The sequence below is a fragment of the Aulostomus chinensis genome, chromosome 11 (assembly GCF_037954235.1).
Source record: "Aulostomus chinensis isolate RoL2024-O1b breed Wild chromosome 11, RoL_Achi_v1.0, whole genome shotgun sequence".
In the NCBI taxonomy this organism is placed as follows: domain Eukaryota; kingdom Metazoa; phylum Chordata; class Actinopteri; order Syngnathiformes; family Aulostomidae; genus Aulostomus; species Aulostomus chinensis.
In genome coordinates this window covers 12,831,277-12,844,769 of record NC_141330.1, presented here as the reverse complement: position 1 = coordinate 12,844,769, position 13,493 = coordinate 12,831,277, and the positions used below count along the sequence as shown (strand labels likewise).

Below are 13,493 nucleotides of genomic sequence, written 5' to 3'. Positions count from 1 at the left end.
TCTCTCTCTCTCTCTCTCTCTCTCTCTCTCTCTCTCTCTCTCTCTCTCTCTCTCTCTCCAATAGGAAGAACGCAGCAACAGGCTCGCTCGCTTTAAATGCGGACATGGGTGTTTCTCCAGACATGCATTTCCAGGCATTTTTGTTCCTTCTTTTACATTTATGCCAGTGATCCCAGCGCATTCACGCCGTCACGTTTGGCCTCCTCATGGCGCTCTGTTAAGTTTGCGTGCGAAGCCAGAAAGCACTTTTATGTGGATTTATTGCGGCTGGATTTGCAGGAATGGTTGACAGGAGCGCGCCGCGTCCTCCAGCAGCCTGTAGGAAGCAACTTCACTCAGCCCCGGTGTTGACGGTCACGCTCGCCTCTCCCATGGTTTCTCTATAATAACAATAACAGTAATAAAGAGGAAGAAGAAGAGAGCGCAGCGACAGCAGGATGGCATCGAAGGAAAGGCTGTACGAGCTGTGGATGTTATACTACACAAAGGTGAGTGCGGAGGACCTGACGGTGACACCTGTTGTTGCTGCTGCTTCTCCAAGTTTCTATCGTTAGTCAGACGAACACAGGAGGCTCTTATGAGTGAGGGTCAGTTGGTCTGCACGCTTCTATCAGGAAGTCGCCTAGTTTAGTTTGCACCAGCGCGTTATTTAGAGGTGGATCTTGATCTGTAACATCTCACATAATCTAACTGTATCATTGGATCACTGGATCTGCTCGAACAAGTCACTTCTACGCTCATCTGAAGCATAGAGAAACATTTAATAGAGCGTGTTTGATCCTGTACCTGCGATGCAGGTGTTGACTCAGGCAGGCTACTTCCTGTTCCTGTTTCTCCCTGTTTCTCCTCCGCGGTGCAAAAAAAAAAAAAGTCACAACCTTTAACTATAATCGGACTGATATTATTGTACAGGTAAAGATGAGACCATTGGCTATGTTACACGCAGGATTATGATGGATGTTTGTATGTGTAGTTTAAAGCGAAATATGAAGGGTTCATTTGCAAAAAATAAAGAGAGAAAAAGAATGGCTAAGCCGAAAACGGATACATAATTAATACAGTATAATTATACATTCATCAAATGTAGGCTGATTCGATTTAGAATAATTCCATTTTAAGAATGAATTGTTTTTGTACTTTATTTTGAAAGTTTTATCATACAGTTTAAGCCGAGAAAGTGACCCCACTACTCAGTCCTCTACCTCTTCATAACGTAGCTTTATTTTGGTGGTAACAGTAAGACCAAACAAAATCCAACTAAATATCAGAATTAGAAATTCCTTTGAAAATCGCAGAACAAACCAAACAAACAAACTAGATTCAACGTGACATAATTTATTAGCTGTGAAACGTGACCACCTGCCTCCTGGTGAGCTCGGTTCTCTCTGACTAATGTTACATCCAGGAGATTCCTCTTCACCGCGCTAACGCAGGACTCTACGAGCGTCTCTTGTAGCAGGGAAGAAGAACTGATTGATAAAAGCTGTGCTTTATTCCTATCAGAGCAACTGCTGTATCGGTTTGGCCTGTTAAATCGGACGATATTGTTGATACTCGGTATCTGGTGTATCTCGTCCATTCGTGCCCTCAACATAATTCATACATGGATGCTTGCACTTGTTTACAGTTATTAAATCCTGAATGAAGTAATAAGTAGTAGTAGTAATAATAAGCCCATAAGATAAATAACAAAAATCTATCGTATATTTTGGGCAGTATATTGATATCTGAATTTTATTGCTCCCTAATATCTCTGTATGCACATGTCTCAAAAATCATGTCCAATATGTAACACAATAATTAAGGTGGTAAATTCCCAAAAATAAAATGTTGACATGCACAGTATGAAGGCTTAAGTCCTGATTATTAAAGTTGGTGATGAAATACAAGTTCTATGGCTTCATATTCTAATACTTATTTGTTTTATTTACAAATCTGAACCAGGTCATACAACAATGACATCATATCACACCCATACTAGCTTAGTATGTTCATATAGTAGTAGATGACGGTTGTGCGCTACCAACGTACACATTATTTTCTTCATCTTTCCTCACATGACAATGTTCTATGCACTTTAACCCAACATCCTACATTTCCATGCTGTCACTTTACAAATGGTTCCTTGAATTAATGTATGTTTTTGTGTTTCTTTTAGTATTTCTGATGTAGTTTCACTGTTGTCTTCGCTTGTCCTTTTATGTTCTTTTATAGCTAGCTACCTGCCAAGGGACTACAGACATAGATGAGCTCTGGCACATTTACAAGTGGACTTGTACTGATTTTCATTAATATGGACTGTCCCTTTCAGATAAAGACTGAGATGAATTAAATAAGTAGAAAATAATATATTTGATGCCTAGTATTAGATCAGTAACCGGCTCTGTATCATCATGCAGTAGGATAAGTATCATGAACATTTTCTGCATTTAAGAAATGTTGCGCATGCTTTTGTTCCTGCCGTGTCGCTTCCTGAGGGACAAGTACAGTTTGGCTGTGAATGAATTGAACATTACTATTTTATGTGTTTGCAGTCTGATTCCATGCCTGAGGACAGGCAAAACAAGTCAAGACTTCTTGCCAAGGTTGCATGTTCTCTATGTGGGACAGAGACATCTCAAAGACGAGTCTGACAGGCTGCTTTTTTAAGCAGGATGAATTGTGGTCATAGAATCAGAACTTTCACAGCTCTATTGAAAGGAACACGCTTACGTTTTAAACACACTTTCTGTCCTTCCTCCCAAGAGCAAGACAGAGGATGGATACCCCTCTCTCTTCTGTATGTGCATTAAAAGCTGAGACCCACAGAGCCTGGTGGGCTGCTAATTAGCTTAGCACAGTGCATGGTAGTGGATGTGCAGGTTAGCATACCTCCAAAGTCATTAAATAGTTAAGGTTGTTCAGAAGTAACCCTCACTGATTTCGAGCTTTGGTTGAGGTACATTTTAATTAACCTGCCTTGATTGCTTTGGGGCCTGATGGCAGAGATTGAACAGTATTAGCCCAGTATTAACCTGTCACCCCCTTATGTGACTGAGTGGAACACAATAGGCAGCAGAAAGGCAGTAGAACCACTTCAGAGAACAATCATCCGCCCCTCTTATAGACTCAACGTGCCGCTGTATGTCATGTTTTTGTTCTGGGCCTTTTAGTCAAGTTGCCAGACTCTGTTTTTAACTCGACACATCCCCACACTGACTCACAAGCCCTATTTTTTGATTTAATTGGCATTTTGTCAGAACTGTAAACAAATTTTTTGTCAAAGCCCGAAACTCTTGAGTTGCACCAAGTACACCATGGCAGCTCTGTCAGAATCTATTTTTTATTTATTTTTGCATTGTTAACCCTTCAAATGAAACGAGAAAGACAGGAAAATAACAGAAGTATTATCTCACACCCTGGTATCACTGATGTACACATGGTAATAGTAATACAATTGAATTAAATGGCAGATTTTTAATTTTTTTTTTTTTTTTTGCAGTTTATGCTAGAGCTGACTCTATATAAGTGATTCCAGCATGCTGGTCCCAGCCGTCCTCTTGTACTTGTTGTAGGAAGAAAAACTTGCTCGGGCTTGTGTGTGATTAAGGAGCTCCGTTTCCTCCGATTGTGCAAGAAATCCCACACCCCTTTCTGTAACACTTTTATATCAGTGAAAAACTGAAAAGCTACTGTGATACGGCGTAACTAAATGTTCCAAAATAAGAGATTTACTGGAAAATACACAGACAATGGGTGAGTGATGCATCAGCTAACCCACAGTGTGGTTTATATTGCAGTTTTGAGTCGCAGTTTTGGTTTCAGTTGATTGTTTTGTATGTCAATTGTACATTTTCTACGTGCTTATGACAGTAAAACACAGAGATGCTGAGTTGAAGTAAATTAAATGAAGGGCTCAGTGCGGTGGTTGGATATGTTGCTGGAGGGGCCACTGGTTCAGTTCTCCATGCTGCCTCCGGCTTGCTTAGGTGTCCTTACAGACCTAACGGCCGTGGGTCCTGGTCAGTGCTTTCTCTTGTCAGACAAGGGGGGTGGGTGGGGGGGGGGGGGCGAGGTGTGATCATCCCACAAGCTGCACCCCTCTGCCCACCCCCTGAAGGTCCTCACATCAGGTGAAAAGGTCTGAGTAGCTCACCCAGACCAGCAGAGGGGATTGAGCAACTGCTTGGTCCTCTTTGCAGGCTGAATTTTTCATGCACAAGTGAGGAGAAAACACAAGGAAAAAGGAGATTTTACCGTAATTTAAGGTCCTCAGTGTCTTATCTGCACTTTAACTTTCGATTCCTGGTGGAACTGAAAACTTGCAGTTCACATGTACAAGTGAAACCTTAGGTTGTGTAGTGAAGAGTTGGTTGATATTTTTTTTTAAAGCTATTGTACAGTAGATAAAATAATAATCTTCTTCCTAAAAGTTCAGTTCAGGTGTTTTTGTCACTAAAATCCATCCAGCAGAATGAATGTTGAATGATAAATATTTATTCCATCGTATGGATTTATATACATCCTTTACAATCAATATTTGTTATTTTGAATACATCCTCTTTTATCTTTAGACTGTTCGAGTTGAACACAAGTGTTCTTGTAGTGAGAAGTAGTGGGTGGCACATCTCACCGTGTCTGGTGGTGTACAGTAAGTACCAGCCGTACAGGAACTATTTCAGCACTGGTGAACCTCACATCTGAGGAAGTTTTCTATTCTAAGATGCTTATTGACTCTAATCTAATCACTGAGGCTGTGTTTAACATTGTGGGGTTTTACTCCCACCAAGGAGGTCATGTGATCACCAGCGTGTGTTTGATTGTTTGTATGATATCTCCAAATTGAATGGATTGACTTTGATGAAATTTGGTGGAAAGACGGTCCATATTCCAAGAAACAATAGGTTAACTTTTTGAGGCCATCTGGACCAAATTGAGTCTTGAAGACTGTTTTAGACCATTGGCAGGATATACAGAGCACATAGCTGTCGTTCACCCCCCCCCCCCCCCCAAAAAAAAAATGCAGGTGCTGGACCAGAGGAAGATGGATCAAGTTTAAAACAAGAAAAGTCTTCACACTGTCACTGTAGCTCCCTTTACATGCAGTGTATTGATTCTGATGATTCTGAAGAAGATCAAGAATATATGCACATCCTCCCCTGCTGCAATACAAGAATTAGGATAGAGTAAGACACCAGGCTGCTAGAGAGACGGTGTGTGATTATCTAGTGATCATTATTGTGTTGAGGAGATGTTGGAGTATCTAATTAAAGCGGCAGAGATGACCCCCCCTGTCACTCCCGACTGCCGCTCATCCACACAGCTGGGAATCCACCTCCACCATCTCCAGGCTTTTGCGGCCTTTCAGTGAGTCACTCTGCAGCTCCTTTGTCTCAGCAGCTAAAGATGCTCATGAATATGCTGGTGAAATACAACAATTACAAACAGCTCACATCAGTAATGTGGTTGAACTCGACCCTGTTTACAAAGACGGCAGACCAGGAAAATCAAAGTGTTCTTTGCTTTCACTTGTGCAGGAAGCTGGAGCGACGCAGAATGCCAAGCAGGAGAGAGCGGCACAGCTGCTCGGCTGTGTGCAGGAAAAAAAAAAAAACCTTGAGAGAAATGACTCAGTTTATCGTGTCTTGTTTAGTTTATGACTTCTGTTCGAATGTGTTTTTAAGTAGCTTTTATTTTTCCCGACAAGACAAGTCACTCAGCGGTTTGTTTTGTGCCATAACATGTTGGTAAAACTTCAAGTGCTAAATGTCTATTTCCTGAGATGTGTTGATCTCTAGTAAATTGTATAATTTATCTTAAGCGTTCCAGCAGGTGTCTGGACCAATGTTGCTCTTAAAAGACTCATGGTTTTCCTTCCCATTAACCGGCTGTTGAAGTATTTGTAATATCTACCCACCTGCTGCAGCTCCACCCTGACCCAATTTACCTGAACTACCGGGTTTCGTCAGGTCACATTAAAGCTGAAAGCTTTGCTGCCAAGTCACGTTCAGAAATGTGACTCAGTACAAATCTCGAGAGCAAAGTGACTGTGGCGAAACTTATGCAAATGACATCAAATCACACGTCAAGTCTCGTGAAATTCTGCTTGTCTGTTATAGTCAGGGGATTGCCCCGGGAAATATCTTCTCAATCAATGCACAAGTGATCTGACGCCAAGTCTAACACGCTTAAACTTCTCATCAGCGTTCTAGCTAACATGTGACCAGCAAGTAAGCTAGCTTAGCACACATAGTTTTCTTTTAGGGTTTGGTAGTCACATGTGAATTTGGTGGTTTTGTCTCTGATGTAAGAGCAGGTGCAGATGTTGCATACTGCTGTTCTCTTCTTACTACCATCATCAACTACAGGATCCTTTAATCTATCAGTGTATTTTTTTGGACTAGCCTCCACTATTGTTGCCTCTCGCATTGACCTCTGACCCTCTACGAGTTGGGCACATTCATCTGGGCGGCCATGTTTGTGTGTTTACTGCTAATGTTAAACTTCATATACACACACACTCACACACATACACGTAACCTCTCAATATCTAGCCAGCTTCTTAGGAGTCACATGTCTCAATCCAAGAATGTCAAGTCTTATATCAATGTTAATCAAGCAAGTCTTTAAATTTGGGTCTGACGGAAGTCATGTGACACGAGCCTGCCACTCCTGGTTCTTAACTTCAAACCAAACCACATCACCTAGCTAGCCCCTCCCTCTAGATGATCAATCTCATATAATTGGTGAGGAAGTATTATACAAACCAACTATTAGTGTAACCGCAGTAATGTCAGAGAGGGTTTCCGTCATTCTCTTTTTCTATCTTGTAGTGCCTCTCAAATATTCTTGGCTTATGTGCCGTCTCATCGTAAATTCTTCTGCCAACACCAGACGTTTCCTTTCATACAGTTTCGTCAGTTACCATCTTTCCCCTCACTTGGCTATTTCCTTTGGAACAAATCATGTCAACAATCAAACTTTCATGATACTGGGTAACACTTTACAGTAAGCAACCAAACACCCTTAGTGAACTTGAACACTAGTAGTACATGAAATATTAGTAAACTATTAAGTAACATTTAACTACGCATTAACTAACCTTTATTAAGTTAGCCTCATTGTAAAGTGTTACCTGAAAAAAATATGTACTTTTTCTATTCTGATAGTGATATTCTTCTTGGTGTGTATATAGGTATAGTTATACTTCGCCCTTTTGTCAATGTATTTTAATTTGCACCCCTTGCAGTACTACCAAGCACCCCTCGGTTTACAAGTGGCCTTAAAAGAAAAACACTGGTATTTTTATTAGAAAATATAACCAAAGTGAAAGGGTTTATGAATATTTTCTCAGTATCACTGCTTCTGCCATACAGGTTTCACATATCCCAATGTTGGAGGCATGAAACAATAGCTTGTCCAGTTTCCTGTTTTCACTGTGTTCTTGAATGCACAGGTTGTACACACATTATATTTTAGATTGTCATCTAATTTTAATTTCTACAATAACTTGCTAATTAGACTCTACTCTTTAATTGATCCTAAAATATTTTTGAACTTCTCAAGTTAAATTATTCTTTATAATATATTTTCATTGCGCTGGCACAAACATGTCCTCATCAGTGTTCAGCTCACGAACTGACACATATGAACAATGAAAGCATTGCTGTTTTGAATGCAATATCTGGAATGCGGTGCCTGTTCTTCATTGTTGCAGTCAGAGTTTGTTTTTTTGTTTTTTTTGTTTTATTTTATAAAGGCCTCCCTCATATCTGCTCACAGCGACAACAAAAGAGGAAGGGGTTTGATGTGTATGAAGGAAATACGCTTTGGTTAAAGTGACATGTCATTTCCTGGTTGTTTGCTTGCCGTTGGAAGACAAGAAACATTCAAGTCCTGGTGCTGTTTAGAGGAGCAATGTGCAGCTGGCTGCAGTGAAGGGGCACGTCTGAGACTGGGTTCGCTAGAATCTGGCCGCCTGCTCAGCCACAGACCATGAGAGATGGACTGGCTCATAAGTCCATGCCAGCTGGTAATGTACATTTAACATTACTGCAGTATTAGAACAGATGTGATCTTTCCAGGCTTGACAGCATTAGTTCTCCTGTTACTCTTTAGTCCAGGACTGTGACCAGTAAACACACATTAGATATGCACTGAGCTCTAATGAGTACAACAGCACTTGAAGTTTTCATGGTCCACTTTTGTAGCTGATAGAAACTGCATCAGCTGAAGCTTCCCTCACATTCCTCTGAAGGGAAGTACCTGATAGATTGTTGTACCATTTGCCGTTTGGTATTTTCGTACAGTGAGTCATTCAGTCTGGAGCAACTCATGTCTACCATCACGCTGCCTGTTTGAGATCAGCTTCCCCACACATCAGCTGCAGTGGCCTTGTGCACGCTCTGCTAATCAGAAATGTTCAGGTTGTTCCTCGGTAGAGGAACATTTCTAGATGTCCTGTTGGTCATACTTTGATATTAAACGCTGGGTTCCCATGGGAAGCTGAATTATTTGACTCTATGATGTGTGTTTTATAAATCAAAGAACTCTGTTCATGTTTGATGTGAGATGAAGAGTGATGCAAGGAGGGAAGCCTGGCAGGATATGTTGCACAGCAGAGGCTGATTAAAGCTGTGATAATGAATGTTGTAGGTAAAAACTTCTCATCTATTTTTAACGACCTTACAAGTGCACTGATGCAGAGATGTTGTATGCACGCTGCTGTGCTACGTGTATGTTAGAATTGATATGGAGTTTAAAGGAAAAAGGTTGAATCGTTTAACCTCGCTGTTTTGAAAAAGGAAAAACAGGTTCATGTCTTCCTCTCTGTCGGCAAGATGACTGCAACATCCTGTTACAAAAGCAGGTCATCACATTTACTCAGTGCCGTGTTTTGAGTGGCATTGACATTTAATGAGCACAACTAAAGAATGTGCATCACTTACATTCACAATTTCTGGCCTATAATATTATGGTATGTGCATGTAACTGGAGGCGTGAAGGCCAGTTAAAATTAACGGCCTTGTGTGTTCTTTCCTTCCTCCTGCAGAAAGACGTGGGCTATCTGCAGCAGTGGCTGGAGGCGTTTGTAGCGTCCTTTGAGAGGCTCATTGATGTGCAGTCACTGGAGCCTCGGAGGTGAGCAGCAACACAAACTGCACAGCCAGCAGCTTCCACTACTCCCCAAAGCTGGCTGAACTTCGACCTTTTCCAGAGATAGTGTTTTGACATGTTTATGTTCTGCATAAACACAGCTCCTATTAAAATGCCCTACCACCTCCCTTCTTCTTCCCACATCTCTTGGCATCCTCTTCTCCCCTGCTTTCCAGGCTGGAGGAGTGCAGCTCGGAGGTCCCCTTGCTGCCCAGGGATGTCCTGGTGTTCCTCAGCACTCAGCTATGGCACAGTGCACTGCACCTCTCAGGCGCCCACGATCACAACAGCAGCACCCCGCACCCACTGCTCCTCATCAAGTTCTTCATCATTGTATGCAGGTGAGGGCCCAGTTTGCTGTATGTCATCAATGCTTGTGATGTAGAGTGGTCCAGGAATGGGTCCTAAAACCCAGATAGATGTTAGCATTATTCAACATCTGGTTTTCATGTCTCAAAGTCAATGGGTTTTTGGTTAGTACAGGATAAAATTCATCAGTAAATCTTCATTTTGAGAATTTTGTAAGCTTTAATGTGTCTTTCTTTAATGTGGCTACAAGAGAGTACAATACATTCATCAAATTACCAGACACTAAAAACATTAGAATCATTATTTTTATCACATATTGAATAGTAAAGGAGGAGTTGAAGAGACACTCTGTTTCCCCACCAATTGTAATACGGATTGTTTAAACAAACTACAACTCTGTCAGGAAAGTTTCCCTTCATAATGTGTTCATTCACGATATTTAGATATATTAGATGGCCATCTTGGATCTATACAGGTCAACTGTCTTAACACGCTACTATTTTTGTATTTCTGCTGGTAGGAATATGGAGAACATCGACTCAGAGAAGACCCCAGGTTTTGTTTTTGAAACTATGAAGCTTATGAATTTCTGTTTGGACCAGGTAAGGAATAAATAATTCAAAAATAATACAAATCTGTATTTTATGTTGGGATTTTGCCCTCATAGCACACAAAGATTGTATAATGGCCTTTCAGCTACTACATGATATACATGAAAAAAAGTCTGAGAAGCCACATGGAGGTAACTGCTCCTATTTATAGTGCGTGACATTCTTCCATAGGAGTGACAGAACTAGTTTATGGTGGGTGTGTAGTTGACGTTCTATTCACTGCCCTGGAATGTGTTGAAGTTTGAGAAAAATGTGAAAGAGATGTGCTAAGTTAACACTGCTAAGTTATTCTTGTGTTCATCAGCTGAAGAAAGGACAAGGAGAGAGTTCGCCTCTGCAGTCGGTTGTGCAGTACGGACTCGTGCTGTGTGAGAATCTGTTTGACCCTTACCAGACGTGGAGGAGACGCCTGGCAGGGTGAGTGCGAGCTGCCAGAGTGATGCTCCCTGTGAGTGTGTGGGAGGCGGAATTCAGTCACATGAGCACTGACAATTCGTGCATTTTACGTGTTGACACAACCATTTGTGATGTGTAACACGCCGTCTTGCTGCTCCTGAGCCTTGAAGTCAATCCCTCATGAGAGTCGGGAGTATAAGTGGCACGTTGACCCGCCGTGATGTGAGTGGGAGGACAGTGGCTCACAGCTTTGTGTGTTGCAGGGAGGAGGTGAGCTTGCTGGAGAGAAACAAGTATAAGTTCTCCCCGTTGGCCTTGCCTGAGGAGCTGCCAGCTCTCTTCCATGGTGAGACGCTCCTTTTTGTACCTCTGACACCTCACATACCAGAGGAATCAAACTATTCCACGCTATGTAATCGTCGACTCCAATTTTTAAGCACATATTAGGAGCATTATATCATAATGAGATAACAATGGAAGACAATGATGGCATTGCAAGGCAGGTTTGCTAAGCCATTGTACTGTGCACCTTTTTTCCTCTACCGTTTTATTGTAGTCATTAATAATGAGAGGAAATATTCATTTTTGATAATATTGAAGATCAATTTCTTATTCTTGAATCAATGTATCCAGCCTAAAATGGAGCAATTATTCATCCAGAGTGTTGCTGAGGGGTGATGTATTTTTTTAGGCCAACCTGAAGTCAGCATCTTCATAGACTTTTCACACTGGATTATGGATCAGTGTTGAAAATACGCTGTTAAACAAAGGTTGATGAGATGTACACATTTTGTTCCGCAAAAATGATATTCACAAATGTACACCACTGTTGTGATTTTGAAACATAACTTTTTTACATGCAGCTACACCTTGAGTAACAGCTGCCAGTTTAGTATACTTCAGAAAATACCTATACATAGTTTGAATCAAATGCTGATTTAAATCACCTCTGTTAGACATAATCCGGGGTTTTGTTAGGTCAGCCTTGTGTGAAGGATGTTGTTTAAAGGCTCACATTTGCGCCTTGTGCAAGTTTCATTTCACTCTGATATTTAAAAGTGATCGGGAAACGTTTCAGTGAATGATTCAACTTGCATGATTGGTCTAGTGTAAAAAAAAAAAAATGAAGAAGAGAAAAAGCCAACAAGAGTCAAAATAATTTTTGTCCCCATTAAACACTGCAAATATATACATGACTGTGCCTTGCAAAACGTTGACTTTTTTTACAGAAAGTCTCCAGGATAGTGAACACATCCCAGAGCTTCTCACCCTACGGCTGGTTCATCTCCAGGGTGCTGTCATCAGTGGAGGAAAGGTCTGCTACCCCTCTTCATCAGTGACTATTCCCCTGTCTGCATTCAATCAAATCTGATTAAGAAGGCTTTTCTGTATGTCTCTCCAGAAGAATGGCCTCCTTGCTATCACCCCTCACTCTGTCGAGGACCTGTTCTCTGTACTGCAAGTGTGGTGCTGCCGTACCACCCATGAACTAAAGGACAACAAGCTCCCTCGGTTAACTTTGCAGTGCCTGACAGCAATGATCCACCTCCTGCACCTCAGCAGCCCTGCAGAGCGGCAGGTGGAGATCAGGACGATACTAGAGGGCTACTTCCAGCTCCTCAACTGGAACCGTCCTCTTAGCAGCGAGCAGCAGGACAGGCAGAGCTGGGAGGAGAGCCTGATCTCCCTCCAGGGTTTAATGCTAAGTAAGCGCATCCCCACTAGGTCCTATCATCAAGTCCAGCTGAGAATAAGCATTCCTTTTTAAATGATGCCTCTCTGTATTGGTATGGAGGTCAAATAATTGATTTTCCTGCATTTCTAGCTGCAGTTCCAGAGATCCTGCAGTGCTCTGACAGACCAGTCCTTCAGGCAATATTCCTCAACAATAACTGCTTTGAACACATCCTCAGGCTGATCCAGAACAGCAAGGTCAGCCTCATATCTGTCGAAAGTGTGACCCCCTGCTCAGGCGGTACTCTGTTTCAGTTGCCTTTCGGTGTGTTGATGATGTCAGTAAATGTTGCATTTGTTGTTGACACTGTGGTTGCTCTCTCAGGTGACTTTTTTGTCTAACTGTCTGTGTTTTTGTGCTTTGTGTATGTGTTTATGTGTGTGTGTGTTTGTGTGTGTGTGTGTTTGTGTGTGTGCGCTTGCTTGTATGTATGTGTCCTGTAGCTCTTTCAGAGCAACAGGCATAGGCTGGAGCGTGAGGTTGTGTGTGACCTCACTACAAGTTTACTCACAGAGGTCGAAGTGGACCAGGTATTTTCCCCGATGGCGTTGATATTGGTCTGTCAGCAGGAAACTCAGCCTTCTCTCTATTCGTCTGCTGCTCTGATCTCTTTAAACAGGAAGCTTTAGACAGGAAGTCTGGCTTACACTCACGTAAATGAAGCAGGTAGCATTGTATGATATCTGTTGTTGGCATGGACTTCAATCTTTCTAGATGTACTTTTATTTTGGAGTTTTTTTTAAGTTTTTTTTTACTTGAAATAGAAAAAAACGGGCGTACCTACAAGAAAGGGTTTGATATGCAGTTACATTTTCAGTTGATTGATATCATTGATATTTAGAGGCTGAATTCCCTGTTGACGACATTGCACAAGAAGAAGAGCATGCTGTGTTTTTTCCTGTTGCATGAGATGGTCATTTATCAGTGCATGTTTTTTCTCCATGTATTTTGGCTGCTGTGTTGCGTGACTGGTGGGGTCTGTATAAAAAAGACCTGGATCATTTCCTGGGGTTTTGATGTTTCTTGTTCTTTCCAGTAATAGTTGCCTCAGTCCTTTTTTGGTGGTTGGCTGCATGTTGAAATCTATCAGTAATTCACAAAGGAGGGATTGTTTGGTGACTGGTACAGTTGTTCACTTTCTTTGACCCAGTCTGCTCCAATGATTTTGGTGCGGATAAACTAAAAGTGCTTTACTTGCTCCTGCACTGGATCTAAAGAGAAATTGCTCCTTCTCTTGGTGAATGATGGTTTACTGGTTTGTTTGCAGTCATAAGTGAGATCACCTCCGTCGTCACATGTTTAGTGTC

General features: G+C 41.6%; 1 protein-coding gene across 4 annotated transcripts in view; it reads left to right on the top strand.

Moving 5' to 3' along the window:
* The first annotated feature begins 71 nt into the window (after positions 1-71).
* The window catches only part of nbeal2 (neurobeachin-like 2), a 35,104-nt gene continuing 21,682 nt past the window's right edge, over positions 72-13,493 (top strand). Inside the window, exons 1-10 of one of the 4 annotated variants that reach the window (XM_086218603.1) lie at positions 72-488; positions 9,032-9,120; positions 9,312-9,476; positions 9,965-10,046; positions 10,360-10,472; positions 10,715-10,797; positions 11,681-11,766; positions 11,854-12,157; positions 12,277-12,383; positions 12,630-12,716. In XM_086218603.1, coding sequence (XP_086074729.1) covers positions 438-488; positions 9,032-9,120; positions 9,312-9,476; positions 9,965-10,046; positions 10,360-10,472; positions 10,715-10,797; positions 11,681-11,766; positions 11,854-12,157; positions 12,277-12,383; positions 12,630-12,716 — 1,167 coding nt within the window. In that variant the 5' untranslated portion in view covers positions 72-437. Of the gene's footprint in view, positions 489-7,729; positions 8,012-9,031; positions 9,121-9,311; positions 9,477-9,964; positions 10,047-10,359; positions 10,473-10,714; positions 10,798-11,680; positions 11,767-11,853; positions 12,158-12,276; positions 12,384-12,629; positions 12,717-13,493 lie in introns of those variants that run through there. The other 3 variants (XM_086218600.1, XM_086218601.1, XM_086218602.1) reach the window with 3 other exon arrangements.